This window comes from Myotis nattereri (assembly GCF_964212035.1).
Source record: "Myotis nattereri genome assembly, chromosome: 3".
NCBI lineage: Eukaryota > Metazoa > Chordata > Mammalia > Chiroptera > Vespertilionidae > Myotis > Myotis nattereri.
In genome coordinates, this window is record NC_138077.1 from 210,933,873 (window position 1) to 210,952,475 (window position 18,603).

At 49.8% G+C, this 18,603-nt stretch overlaps 1 protein-coding gene across 1 annotated transcript; it reads right to left on the bottom strand.

Annotated features, from left to right (window-relative positions):
• Window positions 1–24: 24 nt before the first annotated feature.
• On the bottom strand, window positions 25–12,574 carry LOC308516196 (centromere protein S-like; the record flags this gene model as incomplete). Its single annotated transcript, XM_081087050.1, has 5 exons — window positions 12,479–12,574; window positions 6,720–6,843; window positions 6,005–6,038; window positions 1,808–1,874; window positions 25–165 (listed from the first exon to the last, which is right to left on the bottom strand). The coding sequence occupies exons 1-5, from the start codon at window positions 12,530–12,532 to the stop codon at window positions 25–27; spliced, it is 420 nt and encodes a 139-aa protein (XP_080943176.1). The 5' UTR covers window positions 12,533–12,574.
• Window positions 12,575–18,603: the final 6,029 nt, after the last annotated feature.

Consider the following 18,603-nt stretch of genomic DNA (forward strand, 5'->3'; position numbering starts at 1 on the left):
GCTTTGTCCAAGTGGAAACAGAGTTCAATTCTCACTTCCCACTCCTCCAGCCTCTGCTGGCTCCAACGAATCTTTGTTTTCATCCTCTAATTTCTTTTTCTTCTTTGTTTTTCGTTCTACATTAAACTTAGTGATCTCTTCACTTTTCTCTGTGATGTATTTTAGCTACAAAAAAAATATTAAAAATGATATTTTTATCTGGTTGCAAAGCCATTTTGTAAGTCTAGGGGATGAATCTGCACCATCTCCCCACCACTCCCACTGAAAGAATGTGGGGGGAAGAGCCTGGCGCACATTCCTTAGGGTTAGACAGAGCCTCACATTTCTTCCAGAAGCCGAATCAACTACAAGGCAACTCACTGCTGCTCACATGTGCTACCGCCAGGAAGGAGTTCCTTGAGTAATCAATGAATTAAAACTTGAAGCTTGCAGAAGGCATGCCATCACAAATATACTTTACAAAACACAAATTTGGTCAACCCCTCCCCCCAATTTATCCAACTAAAACTGTTCAGCAACTACCATGTACCACATACCAGGGATACAAGGTAAGTGCCTTTAGGGACAATTTAGTCAAATGCACACATTTAGTTGCATGTCTTCATTAATAAGTTTCTGTCAGATGAAAAAAAATAAGAGTCCAAAATCAAAACCATAGTCTAACATAAACAAATAAGCAATAGCAGGTTGTACTCCAAGAGGACTTGCACTGACCATTTCTTTGCAAAAGATAGAACTGCTCACTGCAGCTGACCAAGTAGCAGTTATGACTCGCAACTCATGAAGAGACTCTCTTTCCCACTGGTTCACAGCACCACCAGGCACCTCACCTATTGTACGTGGGAATCATCTCATCCTCAACCTTGACGTAAACTTTGGAGAAAGAATGTTAGAAGGGCAAAGGCCAAAAAGAGCCCAGCAGAAACAGCACTGTTCAGGGTTTAGAAAGTCAAGGTTCAGCTGTCAACCCGAGAGCTTCATATTTAACTGTGGAAAGTTACCAACTCCAGTTGCCTGGTTTGTAAACGGGTTAATGACTTGTGTGTTAATCCTCATAGGGTGGTTGTGAGGCTTGGGTGGCATGATAAATATTTATTTTTTAAAAACCCTATAAACAGTCAATTGCTGCAGAAATTCACTCAACAACTGCTTACTGAGCACCTACTGTGTGCCCGTCTTCAGTCTGGCACAGCAGACGGACCAGAGAAGAAAGAGGCAGAAATCCCTGTCCTCGTGGAGCTCACATTATGGGGAGGAACAAAGTATTTTAACTGCTAGGATCGGACTAAGTGAGGGAACCTCATAGGGCGTCCTGGATCTGCTGTCATCACAGCCACGGGGCTGGGGGGATCACAGCATCCCCTGTAAACGAGGACGTGGTCAAGATGACTCCCAGACTTCTTTGAAAAGACAGACTATTTCCTGCCCATCCTGGCTGTCCCGATATTCCTTCCATACCTGGGCCCTCGGAAAACTGAAGGGCACCATAAACTATCCCCATTCACTCTAGCCTGTGCCCATCGCTGACATCACGCTGTGAATGAAACATGGGACCAAAGTTTTGAGATATTACAAAAAGGCAAACTGTGAAATCCAGAGAGTGCTGATTAGAAAATTTCAAATTGGCTTGGCAAGATCCATCTTAATGAAAGGAAGACTATAAATTACAGGCAGGTCTGAACGGTTCAACCATCTCTCGTTTTTAATGCAAGGTGCCCTGGGGAATCACTTCATGGCTGCAAGTGATTAATTGGGAATAATGTATTCTGATGGGAAAGGGGAGTGAGGGAAGAAATTCATCTCTCACCAGTGAATTACTCCTCCTGGCTAAGAGCTTCACATCTTCTGTGTTAATTGTGCTTCTTTTCGCATGTCTGTAGAAAGGGCAGAAACAATTCACCAAAATGTTTGGTATTATTTAAAGTTTTGATGAAACACAAAAGTTCATGGTCAGACTGCAGGCTAGCAAGGATCTCTAAGTAGCCCATCTTTTCAGATTAAGGTCATTAAGCAACAGAGACACAAAAATGAATGAAGTGACTAGAGAGAGCGAGAGAAAGCCAAGCCCATCTGCCCACCTCCGCGCGGTGCCCAAGGAATACAAGCACGGCCAGGAGCCCGAGGCATTAACCTTCCGCAGGACAGGACGCTTGGTCACCATGGTCACAGCAAACACCACAGAAAAAGCAAGGTCACTGCACCTCCAGTGAAAAGAGGGAACGCAGTCTCACAACACAAAGACCGCCTCTGCTTAAGAGACGTTAAGTAGAAGAATAAAGAGAATTTCCGTGAGGCATGGCTTCTCTCAGATCAGATCCTGACGCTCTTCTCCCAGGACTAACTTACAGCAAAGAGCGTGGGCAGATGTCTCCTAACACCCCACTTCCCCTCAAGGAGGTGAGGGGCTCCCTCGGCAAGAGCCTGGTTAGAACAAAGGACATCCTTTAAACCAGAGTCGTTTCTTGCTTATAACTTGGATTTAAATTCTCAATCCAATCCTCCTATCTTTGCTTGGAAAGGTGAATTGAGCCCTGGCCAGGTCACTCAGCAGGTTAGAGCATCGTCCTGATACGCCAAGGTTCAGGGTTCAATCCTGGGTGAGGGCACATACAAGCAACCAATGAATAAGTAAGTGGAACAAATAGATGTTTCCTTCCTTCACTCCCTTTCTTCTCCCTCTCTCTTTCTGTCTAAAATCAATAAATGTTTAAAAAATTTAAGGTAATTAGATAATAAGCTCTATTCAATAACTTCTAACTCTACACCCTTTCTTGCCATTTCTAACTTCCTTCAAAAATAAATAGGAACTTTGTACGTAGGAAAAGATCGGAATCTTTGTACGCCTAAGTGGCCAGCACATAGTAGTCAACACTAAATATCTGTTGAATTAAAGATAAAGTCACACAGAAATTATACTCCATCACTTGGTCAAATTATTCCTTCCCATCCTGCTAAATGTGCAAATATTACGTGTCATTTTATTCTGATGGACAATAGCTGCCTGTCCTGAGATAATGTCCATTTCAGGAGATACTTCCAATGAGCCACCTGCAAGGACCACGGTAGAGAGGGGGAGTCAGCCAGGGGACACAGCAGCAGCCACGGCGTGAGGCCACTCCGCTGAGGTCCTGGGTGGAGGGTGTTAAGTTCCACGGCCACGTGTGGTCCTCGCCTCAGTCACACCGTCAGGCTGCTCTGTCAGGGTTTCATTCTCGGTGAAGTGCAGTGAAAGGGAGCAGCACACTGAACTAGTTCCAGATAAGGTGAGCTTATCTCTTCACAAAGAATTGTTTAGGGAACAACGAAGTCCTCTCTACCACGCAGCTCATCTAGTGTCTCTGCCACGTGTGGTGTTGATACTTTCCTCCACGGAGGGGCGGGTATGTTCTATGCCGGTCACTCTACACCAGACACTCCTAATTCAAACGCCTGAGTCCACAAAACTTCTAGGGAAAAGAACAAAGCCATTTTTCCTATAACACTTTTAGGTTTTAAAGATTATTACCAAAACTAGATGCCCAGTGCACAAAATTTGTGCACAGGTAGGGTCCCTAAGCCTGGCCAGCAATCAGGGCCCATCGGGGCCTTCCTTCGTTCAGCGCCGCTCCCTGGTGGTCAGTGCACATCATAGCAAGTGGCTGAACTCCCGGCTGGCGAACTCCCGAGGGGACAACTTGCATATTCGCCTTTTATTATAGAGGATGTTCCCAGAATTTACTTACTACAGAATATCTTCTTCAAAGCATTTCATCTGTAACACATTAACAATACTAGGTGACTAGAGATTTCAGAGCTAAATAAGAGAAATTCATAACTTAAATTAAGATGATTTTCCCAAGTTTATAGGTGAATTGGTTATTTAGAATTTAAATGTATTTTCTCACATAAACAATGGTTAGGTTCCCAGCCAGCCTACAAAGATTACTGAATACTTGCAGAACTGTGATTACTATGAGAAGCCTAAAGAGCACATATTTCAGACTTCTCAGAGTAACCATAGTTCCAGAAGTAGAGCCTGGGTGAGGGGGAAAACTCAAAGCCACAGGACAAACAAAGCTGACCTCTGGGGCTATCCATTTTATTCAGTGATGACCTTTAAAACAGGATTTTTTTTATATGAGAGCAAACAGGAATATTATGAAAACCAACGTAAAATTAAGACAAAGGCTGAGTCTTCAAAGAACATTTGCTCTTGCTTCCACTCGGGGTGCTGGGAGGGAGTCTGAGGGGGCAGTGAGTGCACACGTGTGCACACGTGGACACACGTGGACACGGCAGAAGCTGCGGCTTCTTGCAGTTAGTGCAGCCTCCGCTGGTGTCACCTGGACAGCAGCAGCTGACAGCCGTACACAGACGCCTTCGTTTAGAGCGTGGCTCTCAAGCTTCTGGCCCTTTAAATACAGTTCCTCATGTGGTGACCCAACCATAAAATTATTTTCGTGGCTACTTCATAACTGTCATGTTGCTACTGTTATGAATCGTCATGTAAATATCTGATATGCAGGATGGTCTTAGGCGAACCCTGTGAAAAGGTTGTTCGACCGCCAAAGGGGTCGCGACCCACAGGTTGAGAACCGCTGCTTTAGAAGATGATGTCCTTCCTTGCGGAGCTTCCAGTCTGAGTGACACACACACCACGTTCCCCCCAGGACCAGGCCAAGAAATCAACCTTTTAATGTGTTATAAAAACAGGAACTGAACGCTCAGTGATTCAATGCTAAATATATTTCTAACTTCTTTTTTATTTCCAATATTTTTTGCAGAAGCATTTAAAAATATTCATTGCTTTGTCCCACAGCTAACACAGAAATGGGGGGGGAGTCACAAGTGGGGGCACACCAGTGGCGAGCAGAGGCCAGCGCCGCTAGTACGCACCCTCAGTGCTCGGCCAGTCCCGCACCCCAGCACTCCTGCTGTCCGAAGGGCAGCGTGCTGCAGTGAGAAACCTGCTCCTATTCACCACGCTTCACGTTCAGATCAAATCTGCCTACTTATTTAGACTTTCGTGTCTCCCTTTCAAATAAAAAAAGAGTTTTATTTAAAACATCTTTAAAAAAGAGAGAAAAGAAATGGCAAGTAATGGTAGTAAGTGCATTTCACAGGAGACAGTGGGGTTGGGGATAATGGGCCACACATATGGGGCAACCGCCTGAATTAACAATGAATAAACCACACGAGCTATCAGTATCCCATATTATCTTATCCCTTTTGGCCAAGTTGAAGATGCTAAGCAGTTTTTAGGGACTCATATATACAGGAATAGGAAAGATTTAGAGCCTGCCCTCTGAGAACCTATGCTTTAATTCATTCAAAATATTCACCCGAGAAACAAAGAGCTACTAGGAGCAAGGTGAAAAGTATGGGGTGTGAGAGGCTGGCACCAAATCAGAAGTGGCAGCAAATTAGAAAGCTTTGGCCCTTTCAGGCCTTAGTCATTCAAATTGCTTCATAAAAGCAATTCACTGCAATTGTTTTCAATTACTTGAGGTACTAATTGAAGAGATGAGCATAAATCACCTGTAAAAGCTAAAGCTTTACCAGCTGAAAGCAAGTCACCCTCTTTTCAAGGAGTGTACAGCTCACTCGGAACAAGCCAGCGGGGGACCGTGCTGTCATCATCCGGCCACCTGCCAGCCATCACCGCCTGGCGCAAAGTGCAGCCTGGCCTGGCACGGGGACCAGACCCTAGCATCACACCCTCCTGCAGAAATGCTCTTAAAAGCCCCGCACATTCAGAGTCCCAGAGACATCATTCATGCCTTTTAAACCTAGAACTGATCAAAAAATACTTGGAAAATTTCAAAAAAAATGCAAAATCAAGCCTGAATGGACGTGATTAAAGCAGATGTTATATTCCTGTGGAATCGTGATTAGAGATGAGCCTCCACAAAATGCAAAAAACAAAAAAACAAAAAACAAAAACTCTCGTGAAATATACCACCAGCTGGAGAGGATCAATAGAACGTAACAAACACAGCAGCAGGTAATCAAGCTCTGTACCCACCTTGCAAACATTTCAAGGTCTTTGGCAAAACTTTCTGAAAGAGAAAAAGAGATGCGCTTCAGCTACCCTTATCTCAGTCTTATTTCAGGAGAAAAAGTGAAATCTCTCTCGATTTCTGCAGTAAGTACAGTAACTGATACAACAACCCCCTCCAAGTGAGGGGGACACTCCAGGAAGCCCCACTGCACAGGCGCCTGGAGTCACTGACTCACTATGACCTCCTTGTCCTTCGGCACCTTGACCCTTTATTACAAGCTTCCTGGTAGTTGTGGCTACACCTTCATTCCTAGAAACTATCCCTTAACTTTCCATTTTGCTACAAGTTAGGGCTTGGAGGACATTAATTTCCTGTGAAGTCAAGCAAATACCAATGCCACAAGTTCACCTGTCAAATAAACTATGGGCGATATAAAAATGTTATAAAGCGAGGAAATAAAAAATTTAATGTCTAAAAAAAAAATTTAATGTCTAATGTTCCAGGCAGTTTAAAACACAATAAAATAAAGGTGCTAATGCCCCAGTATTAGTGTAATAGAAAAAAATAGTTCTTCCATAAACTATCTAAGTCTGACAGCCAGGAAAAGAACTGTGTCATGAACAGTGTCGGTGATCATGTGCTAGCGGGGGTGACACACCCACGGCACCCACCCACACATTCTCTCAGGCAAACAACCCCTGGGCCCTATCCCCACGCAGGGAGGCCAGGGCTTCGTACCGCACTGCCGGAAGGTCACCTCCGAAATCGCCGCGATGGTCTGTCTGCTGAGCTGCACCTCCTTGTCCGAGGCAACCTCCTCGCAAAGACAGCCCACGGTGTAGTGGACGGCTGCCTTCAGCCTCTGAAGCAAAAACCAAAACACCTCGTGAGGAGGCTGCAAACAAGACCTTTTCCCATCTTAACAAATTAAGGCCAAGGAGAGGGTCTGCTCAGCCCAATTCCTGCAGCACGTTCCCTAACGGCTCAGTGACTTTCGAGTGGACTAATAAATTAATGAGGGCCTCTGGAGTGTGACTTGTAGAAACATTACTTCCTGGTTAATGGCTATGATTTAGGTCAAGTAAAGACAAGGAATCAGTGGGGAGAGAGGTCAGATGGCACTTGCAACGGATCTGCGTGACTTGACTCATCCACAAATATGCGCCACGTTCCCAGGGAGCCGAGGCATATGCTGGGTGCTTGGGGAACACAAGAAACACCAGGCAGGGGTTTCCTGCCTGGATGGGGGTGAATCAAGTAAATGCAAAAGGACCCCATCCCTCTGCTGCAAGTTCCTGCACCCCACAGCTGCATGTGATGAGATGAATGATCAGGAAAACACCGGAAAGATTCATGAGGGCATGTGACCCTCCTTTGAGTGTTGGTTTGCCAGCCCACCCTGGCAGGACCCTCACAGCTCCTCAGCAACCCTTTTGGACTGGAAAACATCTCTCTTCCGCAGGCAGAGGAGTAGAGAACCGAAACAAGCGAAGCCAAGGTCTCATCGCCTGTCAAATGTGTACGCTCCATCTCTGTGCTGGGGACAGAGCTACGCAGGACATGGTGACAGCTGGACCCGACAGCAAGTGTTCACAGCAGAGGCAAGATGAGGAGGAACTGCAACAACACAAGTCCACCCCTAGCTGGTCTGGCTCAGTGGATAGATGTTGGCCTGTGGACTGAAGGGTCCCAGGTTCGATCCCAGTCAAGGGCACATGCCTGGCTTGCGGGCTTGATCCCTGGTGTGGGGTGTGCAGGAGGCAGCGATCAATGATTCTCTCATCATTGACATTTCTCTCTCTCTCCCTTCCTCTCTGAAATCAATAAAATAATAAAAAATAAAATAAAAAGAGCACAAGCCCAGGACCCCGGGGTAGGGGACAGGCAGGTAAGTGAGGCACCTATCTCTCTTAGTTTTAAACTTCACAAGCGAGGTCATCTGAGGCTTTGGTCGGAGGAATAGAGGCCCTCCCAGGTCACCTTTTTAAAGTCCATGAGGGTGGGGTCAGGGGCGAGAAAACAGGGCAGGGGTCCTCCTGAACGTGCCAGGCACTTTCTTGAACCTCCTCCTGGGCTGGGCCCTTTCAATGCCACAGACGCTGGAGGCTCAGTCACTGCCCTCTAAGCGCCTGGGGCAGGCCCCGCAGTTGTTTGCTGTGCCAAGAACAGCTGCTGAACGAAGGTTTCTCAACCTGCTCACCACTGCACAGAGGACGAGGCCCACCTTCCTCAGCCCGGAAAGATTGGGGGGGGGGGGGAGGGGGGAATGGGGTAAATAAATGGTGACAGAAGATTTCACTTTGGGTGGTGGGCACACAACGCAATATACAGATGAAGTATCATCGAATTCTACACTTGAGACCTATAAAATTTTATTAACCAACGTCACCCTGGTAAATTTACTTAATGAAAGCCATTTTCTCAGCCCCTCTGGGCAGCCTTACTCATCTCATCAGTATGCACTTGTTGTGTATTGACAGCCAGGCTGGGTACCAGGGCTGAGAACACAGAAAGGAAAAGGCAGCTCCTGATGTCCTAGAGTTCGCCTCCCACTACCCCGCCGCCTCCCACTAATCCCTCCACCACGGATGGACTCTTCCAGAAGCTGGAGAAGGGCTCCAGGAAAGACCAGAGGCAGGACTACTGGGCGTGAGGCATGCTCCCTGCCTGGGGCCTGCATGAAGGAACACGCTGCTGCAAGACACATCTCTGGGACACCCGGGAAAGTGTGACTGTGGACGGAACATCATCCAATAACGTAACAGAACTTTAATATTGATTAAACGTTCTGAGGGTGATCATTGAGATGATGTCAGAGAACGCCCTTGTGGTTGGGAAATGCATGCTAAAGTATTAAAATGCCAAGTTCATGTGCCAAGCTTTTTGCCATTAATTTTTTTTATTACATCTTTATTGTTCAGATTACAGTTGTTCCTCTTTTCCCCCCATAGCTCCCCTCCACCCGGTTCCCACCCCACCCTCTGCCCTTACCCCCCCCCCCCACTGTCCTCATCCATAGGTGTACAATTTTTGTCCAGTCTCTTCCCACACCCCCCACACCCCTTTCCCCCCCAAGAATAGTCAGTCCACTCCCTTTCTATGCCCCTGATTCTATTATAATCACCAGTTTATTCTGTTCATCAGATTTTTTATTCACTTGATTTTTAGATTCACTTGTTGATAGATGCGTATTTGTTGTTCATAATTTGTATCTTTACCTTTTTCTTCTTCTTCCTCTTCTTAAAGGATACCTTCCAGCATTTCATATAATACTGGTTTGGTGGTGATGAACTCCTTTAGCTTTTTCTTATCTGTGAAGCTCTTTATCTGACCTTCAATTCTGAATGATAGCTTTGCTGGATAAAGTAATCTTGGTTGTAGGTTCTTGTCATTCATCACTTTGAATATTTCTTGCCATTCCCTTCTGGCCTGCATAGTTTCTGTTGAGAAATCAGCTGACAGTCGTATGGGTACTCCCTTGTAGGTAACTGACTTTTTTTCTCTTGCTGCTTTTAAGATACTCTCTTTGTCTTTTGCTCTTGGCATTTTAATTATGATGTGTCTTGGTGTGGTCCTCTTTGGATTCCTTTTGTTTGGGGTTCTCTGCGCTTCCTGGACTTGAAAGTCTATTTCTTTCACCAGGTAGGGGAAGTTTTCTGTCATTATTTCTTCAAATCTTCATATTTTTGGATTTTTTCTTTTTGTTTTTCTACTTGGGTGTTTTTTGCTTCTACGTATTTCAAATCTTTGACTTGATTCTTGCAATCCTCTAGTCTGCTGTTGGAACTCTGTATGATATTCTTTATTTCAGTCAGTGTATGCTTAATTTCTAGTTGGTCCTTTTTCATCATCTCGAGGGTCTCACTAGATTTCTTGAGGGTCTCACTAAATTTATCGGCATTTCTAGAAAATTCTTGAAAAACCTTATAAGTGTGGTTTTGAACTCTATATCCTGCAGTTTGCTTTCCTCCATTTCTGTCATTTGTGACCTGTTTGTCTCCGCAGTTTTTATGCTTCCCTGTGTTGATAGAGTGGCTTTCTGTGCTAGGTGTCCTCTAGGGCCCAGTGGCTCAGCCTCCCCAATTACCTGAGGTGGATACTCTTGGTGCACCCCTTTGTGGGCTGTGTGCACAGTCTTGTTGTAGTTAAGCTTTGATTGTTGTAAGTATCACTGGGAAGAATTGACCTCCAGGCCAATTGGCTGTGAGAATCAGCTGTGTCTGCAGTGGGAGAACTTCTGTGCTGGAGACACTCTTCTGGGGCAAGACTTGCTTCAGTGGGGCTTTGGTGCTCACTGAGTCTGCCCCCTGAGTTTGTCCCTTATGGATCTGAGGCGTTGTAATCTGGATGGTCCCACTCTGACCACTGGGTACACTGGCTCTTGGATCTCTGAGGAGGTGCTAATTTAGCCTCTGTCTGAGGCTACCCAGCAGGAGCTATGGAGAAATCTGCAGATTCCTCTTCTTTGTTTGGGGTTTGGAGGTGCCCAGATGAGGCCCAGCTGTGAAGCAATGCAAGCAGCTGTGGGGCCTTGGGCCTTCTTTTGGAAGTTCTGGGTCTCTCTGACCCAACTGCAGTTTGTTAGGTAATTTTCAGATTGCAAAGGGCCAGGCCAGCCGTGGGCAAACTACGGCACGCGGGCCGGATCTGGCCCATTTGAAATGAATAGAACTAAAAAAAAAAAAAAAGAAAGACAGTACCCTTTTATGTAATGATGTTTACTTTGAATTTATATTAGTTCACACAAACACTCCATCCATGCTTTTGTTCCGGCCCTCCGGTCCAGTTTAAGAACCCATTGTGGCCCTTGAGTCAAAAAGTTTGCCCACCCCTGGGCCAGGCCTTTCATATGCAAAAGCCTCTGCGCACAGCTTGGGTGGGGCAGGGTCTCAGGGAATCAACAGGGCAGAGCAAACAGCTATGGCTGATCCTCAGTCCTACCTAAGAGGCCCCGAATCTCAGTGTCCCGGTAATCGCTGCAAGCACCTCTGAGAGAAAGCCGCCCTCAAGTTCCGAGCTCTGCCCACTGCCAGACAGTCCAGTTTCTCCGGTATGAGTCTGGGTCCCCAGAGACTCGCCCGGAACTGGAGTCAGAGCAGTCGGGAGCTTGTGTCTCCCTCCAGCTTGAAAAAGACAACCGTTTCCTCAGTTGCCAGCCCTTGCAGCTTGCGCCTCCGTACCTCTGCACTTTACTCCTGCACCTCCTCTGAGTCTGTGTGCTTTTCTTTCCTTCTAGTTGTAGAATTTCCACTCAGCCAGCCTTCCTGTGGTTCTGGATGATGTCCGTTTTGTCTTTTAGTTGTATTTTTGAAGTGGTTGTGGGAGGCAGCAATTTCTGGTGCTTACCTATGCCGCCATCTTGGTTTCTCCTCTGGTGTTGAGTTTTATGAGTTCTTTATACATTTTGGAACTTAAACCTTTGTCAGAGCTACTGTTTACAAATATGGTCTCCCATCTGGTTGGCTGCCTGCTTGTTTTGTCAGTTTCTTTTGCTGTGCCACCATTAATTCTTAAATAATTCAGGAAAACAAGAGGAAAATACAGCAAAAGGCGAACTGGCGAACGGAGGTGAGCGGTGCATGGGTGTTGGGAACAGGAGCCTTGCAGCCTCTCCTGAAGGCTCCTCGGAGGAAAGGGGCAGGGAGACTGCTCCTGAGGCCTCAGTCACAGGAGGGGACCGCGCATGCGCCTGTGTCCAGTGGCCGCAGGTAACCCTTCGAGGCTGCGCCCGCACGTAACCCCTCCCAGGCTGTCCCCGCAGGTAACCCCTTCCAGGCTGTCCCCACGGGTAAGTAACCCCTTGAGGCTGTCCCCGCGGGTAAGTAACCCCTTGGAGGCTGCCACGGCCTCGCGGCTCGCCTCCCCCCAGCGCCGCTCCGCTCCCGACTCCGCTCACCCTCACTCCCGGGCGAGGAGAGGGCGGGCTGAACCCCGCTACCACCCGCCTCTCCCCGTAAGGACACTGAGTTTGGCAAAGTCACCGCCGTCCGCGAGTTGCGGGGCCGCAATGCGATGCACCCGGGAGGGTGAACTCTGCAACCCGACGGCGCCGGTGCGCCTGCAGCCCCGAGGCCGGCTCCTCCGCGGCGGGAGGGAGCGGGCGCTGCTCGCGGGGGCCAGCACGTTGGGGCTCGTCCTTGGCCCGACTCCCTTCCACGCTCACGGCCCACCCAGCACAGCCCGGGCTGAGGAGGGAGCCGGAGGCCGCCCCACAGCCGGAGGCCAGCCCCGCCGCCAGCCCCGGGGGCGCCGCACGCACCGGCGTCGTCCTCCCACCGCGTCACCATGGAAACCGTCTCCCAGCACCCACCCTGGGCCGCCCCCCACCCCGCCCGGCCCCGCGGAGCCCGGCTGGCGCTCGCGCAGGCTCCCGCGCCGCAGCCGCCCGGGGAGGCGGGCACCGAGGCCAGGCCGCGCCGAGGCCGCCGAGGGCTTCCCGTCTCCACAAACTCCCCGCCGTCCTCGCCCAGCCCAGCCGGGACGCGGTTTCCCGGTACCTGTCGGAAAAAGAGTCCCTGCTGCTCCTCGGCCCCCTCCTTCTCCGCCTCCATCACCGCGGCGGGTCCGGGCAGGCGCGCGAGTGCGTCAACAGGGCGACACGCCGGCGCAGTCAGATTTTCCCGCCGCGGCGCCCGGCGACCGGCCGCGCGGAGGGACAAAGCGCGAAGCTCCCGGTGCCGCGCGCCCCCTGGCGGCCGCTCTGGGGAGGGCCCTTCGCAATCCATCTCCTGCCCGCCTCTGCTTTACCGGGCGAGGGGCCTGGGCCGCCGGGGGATGTGCCCGCAACCGGAATCGAACCTGGGACCTTTCAGTCCGCAGGCCGACGCTCTATCCACTGAGCCAAACCGATTTCGGCTACAACATTCTTTTTTTAAGAGAGAGAAAGGGAGAGTGAGACAGCCATCGGCTGCCTCCTGCACGCCCCCTGCCGGGGATGGAGCCCACTACCCGGCATGTGCCCTGACCCAGAATCGAACCAGCAGGCTTTCACGGGATGATGCCCAACCCACTGGGAAGACTGGCCAGGGCTGTCCCGCAGCATTCTTTACGCTAACTTCCATGCAGCTCTAACTTCCATGAGCCTTGCAAGATCCAGGTTGTTTTTGTAATTCAGCCACCAACAATAGTGTCAAAATCAGACCACGGGTAAATGTTGGGTTACTATCCCATTCAGTACTCGCTGAATGGGACAGTAACCCATTTCTTTTCTCAATGTTTTGTGCCATTCACAATGTAAAGGCTCCAGACAAGGTACACATTAACAGTCAACAAATCAAACCCTGATTTGTAGCACTTGCCGTCTTCCATGGCGTAAAAACTCCCATCATTGCCAATCTCAAACTACTGTGGGTCAGTGGTTAGAGCATCGTCCTGTCACCAAAAAGGTCTTGGGCTCAGTTCCAGTCAGGGCACATACCTGGGTTGCAGATCCAACGCAGGGCCCCTGGGGAGTGTGTGCAAGAAGACAACCAATCCATGTTTCTCTCTCTCTCTCTCCTTCCCTCCCTCCCACTCTCTCTGAAATCAATGAAAATAAAAAATCCCCTGGTGATGATTTAAAAAAACAAAAACAAAGCAGAAATCACACTGGGCTTCCGTGAGATGTCTCGCCCGGCAGTTTCCCCCATCGCAGTTGAATCCTAAGCAGCAGGGCTGAGGAGGCAGAGCTCAGTATACGGAGATATTAGGGTTGATTATTCACGTAACCTAAGGATGTTATTCTTCAAAATAATCTGTAAAGGGTTCTTGGAAACACAAGGCTCTAATGCATTTAAATTGCCAGCTTTAGAATGATGTCCTCTGTGACATTGAGCAAAAACAGCTTGCAGACCGGTGTTACCAAATAATGTTATTTTTGTTTAAGGAAAAAAGCATACAGATCTCGGGCAGGGTGGGGGGGGGGGGGGAGATATTTGAAAGGAATAGAAAAACAGCAGGAAGAATAGATGACAAACACAGTTAGTTAACTTCTGAGCAATGGGTCCAGGAGAAGGCAGATAAGGGCTCTCAAATTTTTCACTTTATACATTTCTGTGATCTGCATTTTTAAAAAGCTCGTACTTCTTTTATAATTAAAGGTAAACACAAACCACTCCTCGTCCTCTTCATCCTCGTAACCACCCCCCCCAAAGTGTGCAAAGGGCTGAGAAGGCGAGACCTCTTTCTGGAGGAATCGGCCTTCTGATTAATTTCCACTTCCTCTGTGGCCTCTCCCCCCACCACTCCCCGGGGGAATCCCAGTCTCCAGTCTCCAGGTCCTCAGTGGCATGGGGGACAGACCTCTGGCAGGACTTCCCCCATCCGTGTCCCTGCCTTAGCAGGCCCTCTCTGCCCTCCTGTAGCCCGCCCTGCTCCCTAACCCCTGCAGCTGGGGGAGGAAAGAGGGTGGGCTGGGAGGGAGGGAGGTGGGGTGGGGTGAGGAGGCGGTGAGGAGCTCCTGCCTAGGGCCAGACCTGAGTTCAGAGCCCAGCCTCTTTCACCAGCTTTGTGACCCTGAGCAAGTCGCAGAGCCTCTCCAAGCCTCGGTCCCTCCTTCTGAAAGTGGGGGTCACAGCGCCAACCTCCGCGTAGTTGTGAGGTTTAAATGGCTCACCTAAAGTGCTCGATAAATAGTAACAGCTGCTTCCCAGCCCTTTCTGTGCTTTGTGCCTGGCGTGTGAGCTCATTTTCAAGCAGCAGCTTCCCAGGGCAAAAGAACATCGTTCTAGCGGCTCTTGTGGAATGCCCAGGCACTTCAGGCTCCGACGGAAAGGCCCAGGGCTGAGCTATTGCGTTACAGGGAAGGAGTGTCTGTGGTCGGAAGATGGTCCTCCGGGACGGAGTGAGTTCTGTGTACTGGCCACCAGATGTCAGCACCGAGCCACGCCAGGAACCCAGGCGCTGGTGACCTACCTGGCTTTGGTAGGCGCTCACTTTAGCCCTCAGCTGCCTTCAGAGGAAGGTACCCCCACCCCTTTTATATATGAGGGAGCCGGGCCACAGGTGGAAGGGCTTGGCTGGAGGTAAAACTGCTAGAAAGTGGCAAATTTGATTATGAGCAGTCTAGCTGCAGTCTCTGCTCTCACCATAAATAAGACAAAGACATTTGCGGTTTCCTGGATCCCTTTGGCTGCATTAAAGAGGGGACCACAAGCACTTAGCACAACAGTAGTTGTCACTACTTTTCCTGACATCGCGCTACAAGGATGCCGATTCCCAGATCCATCTCCATGAGCTGTTATATGTGTGTTGTAAGCTCATGAAGTCAGAACTTTTGACGTGTCTCACCCTTAGACAACGGCACCCGGCAGAGTGCTGACACAGTAGGTGTACAGTAAAGATGCCGATGAGTAAATGAAGTGCACGCATTGAGCACGTGGACTCTGGCACCAGATTGCCGGGTTCAAATTCCAATTCTACAGGAGCTATGTGACCTGAGACAAGTTACTGAAGACCCAGGTGCTTCGTCTGTAAATTGGGGATAATAAAGATAGTACCTCCATCAGAGGGTGCTGTATTAAATGAGTGAATGTAGAACAGTGCCTGGCATACACTCTGATAGCTACTACATTCCTTTTAACAATATTTTTAATTGATCTTTTTAGAGGGAGAGAAAAATCGATGTGATGACAAGACATCGATCAACTGCCTCCCACACACCCCTGGCTAGGGATGAAGCCCACAACCTGGGCGTGTGTCCTGACTGGGAATCAAACCAGCAACCTTTCCGTGCGCAGGATGACACTCGGCCACCTGCGCCACAGCGGCCAGGATGCCACTATAGTCTTATACATGCTGTTTACACTGTATGAGATCCTAAATAGGGCCCAGGTTCCCAACATCCCCATGTAGCAAACTGCCCTTTTCAAGGGAAGCAGATGTGGCAGATTTAAAAAACAAACCAGCTCTAAACAGTGTCTCCTGACCCACTTGCTCCTCTACCTAGAACCTTGCCACTCTGCCATGGAGAGGAAGTCTAACCCTCCTCCCCTGGCATCTGGGGGCGTGTCTCTCTCCTGATTGTCATACGGCAAAAACAATGCTGTGACACCCCTGGCTAGGTCTTAAAGGGCAATGCGTGTCCACTTTGTCCACTGGAACACTCCCCTTGGGAGCCCTGAACCACCGAGTAAGAAGTTTGCTGAGCCTGAGGCCACCTTGCGCTGAGGTAGCCCAAGACCACGTGCATGGCAAGGATGATAGTCCCAGCTGAGGTCCCAGCCAACAGCCAGCAGGTACCACCAGAATGAAGACAGACACCTCCAAGTGATCCGAGCCACGGAGTCGCCACCAGGCTTTCCAGTCCTCCTAGCTAAGGCCCAGACATTGTGGGACAGAGAGGAGCCCTCCTCCCCCCTCCCCCCCCACTATTCCAAATTCCTAACCCAGCCCTAGCCGGTTTGGCTCAGTGGATGGAGTGTCAGCCTGCTGACTGAAGGGTCCCGGGTTCAATTCCAGTCAAGGGCATGTACCTCGGTTGCAGGCTCCTCCCCAGCCTGGACCCTGGTTTATCTCACATTGATGTTTCTGTCTTTCCCTCTCCTGCTCTAAAAAAATAAATGGAAAAATATCCTCAGGTGAGGATTAACAAACTAACAAAACATTCCTAACACAGAGAATTAGGAGAATAGTACAGTGGTGGCTATATTATGCCACTGAGTTTGGTTATATGCTGTTCAGTAGTAACTGGAACAGCAAATAAGATGACTAGATTGTAAACATGTTATATACTGAGCATAGTACACACTTGTGCGCCACTTAGTTATGGGGATACATTCTGAGAAATGTGTTGTCAGGAGATTTCATTGTGCGAATATCGTAGATGGTACAGCCCCCCACACACCTGGGCTGTAGATGTACAGCCCCCCACACACCTGGGCTGTAGATGTACAGCCCCCCACGCACCTGGGCTGTAGATGGTACAGCCCCCCACACACCTGGGCTGTAGATGTACGGCCCCCCACGCACCTGGGCTGTAGATGGTACAGCCTCACAAGCACCTGGGCTGTAGATGGTACAGCCCCCCACGCACCTGGGCTGTAGATGTACAGCCCCCCACGCACCTGGGCTGTAGATGGTACAGCCCCACACGCACCTGGGCTGTAGATGGTACAGCCCCCCACGCACTTGGGCTGTAGATATACAGCCCCCCATGCACCTGGGCTGTAGATGGTACAGCCCCACACGCACCTGGGCTGTGGATGGTACAGCCCCCCACGCACCTGGGCTGTAGATGGTACAGCCCCCCACGCACCTGGGCTGTAGATGGTACAGCCCCCCACGCACCTGGGCTGTAGATGGTACAGCCCCCCACGCACCTGGGCTGTAGATGGTACAGCCCCCCACACACCTGGGCTGTAGATGTACGGCCCCCCACGCACCTGGGCTGTAGATGGTACAGCCTCACAAGCACCTGGGCTGTAGATGGTACAGCCCCCCACGCACCTGGGCTGTAGATGTACAGCCCCCCACGCACCTGGGCTGTAGATGGTACAGCCCCACACGCACCTGGGCTGTAGATGGTACAGCCCCCCACGCACTTGGGCTGTAGATATACAGCCCCCCATGCACCTGGGCTGTAGATGGTACAGCCCCACACGCACCTGGGCTGTGGATGGTACAGCCCCCCACGCACCTGGGCTGTAGATGGTACAGCCCCCCACGCACCTGGGCTGTAGATGGTACAGCCCCCCACGCACCTGGGCTGTAGATGGTACAGCCCCCCACGCACTTGGGCTGTAGATGTACAGCCCCCCACGCACCTGGGCTGTAGATGGTACAGCCCCCCACGCACCTGGGCTGTGTGGTGTACCACTGACGTATATGCTGTCTGTCATCCACCTAGACGTCGCTGTTATGCAGTGTGTGACTGTGTGTACATCCTGAAAGTCTCTATCCCTCCTAAAAAGACAGCTCCACATCTGCCTCTAAGCATGTGTAAGACCTGCCTGGCTGAGCTCACGCTGCAATGCCTGGTCAGGGCATATACCCAGGTTGCGGGCTCGATCCCATGGGCTCCTCCCATGTGGGAGGAAGCCAATCAATGATTCTCTCTTAGCATTGATGTTTCTCTCTCTCTCCCTTCCTCTCTAAAATCAATTTTAAAAAATGTATTTACAACAGCTGATCGTTTAATGATAAGGAAGGACTGTCTCCCAGGTCTGCTCCCTGCCCCCCGCATCTTTCTGAGAGATCGGAGGTCAGATCAGACACCAGCTGTTAAAGCATGGACGCTGCTGCTCTAGTCTCAGGCCTTCCTTGGGCTCTAACGCACCCAGGGAAGCCTCTAGCCTCCCGGAGTTTAGCTGCTGAGAAAAACCACCACGTGGGAACCAGGCCATCCACAGGGTCCACCAGTAAGCTATCTTCTGACGAGATGAAGGGACAGGCCTGATTCTAGGGGCCGGCGTAGGATGCTAAAAACCCCACACCAGACCCATGGGCCCACGAAGAACCAAACAGACTCAGGCCTGGGAAAGAGCATGAACCAGACCAAGCTGAGCACATCATTTCTATGTAATCCTCCAAAATGTTTATCGTGAGATATCCGCCATTAAGGCGTAAGAAATGTTACAATGAACATCCATATCGCCACTGCCCAACTTAGGAAAAAACAATCCATTCAAGTCCCCTGTACCCCACT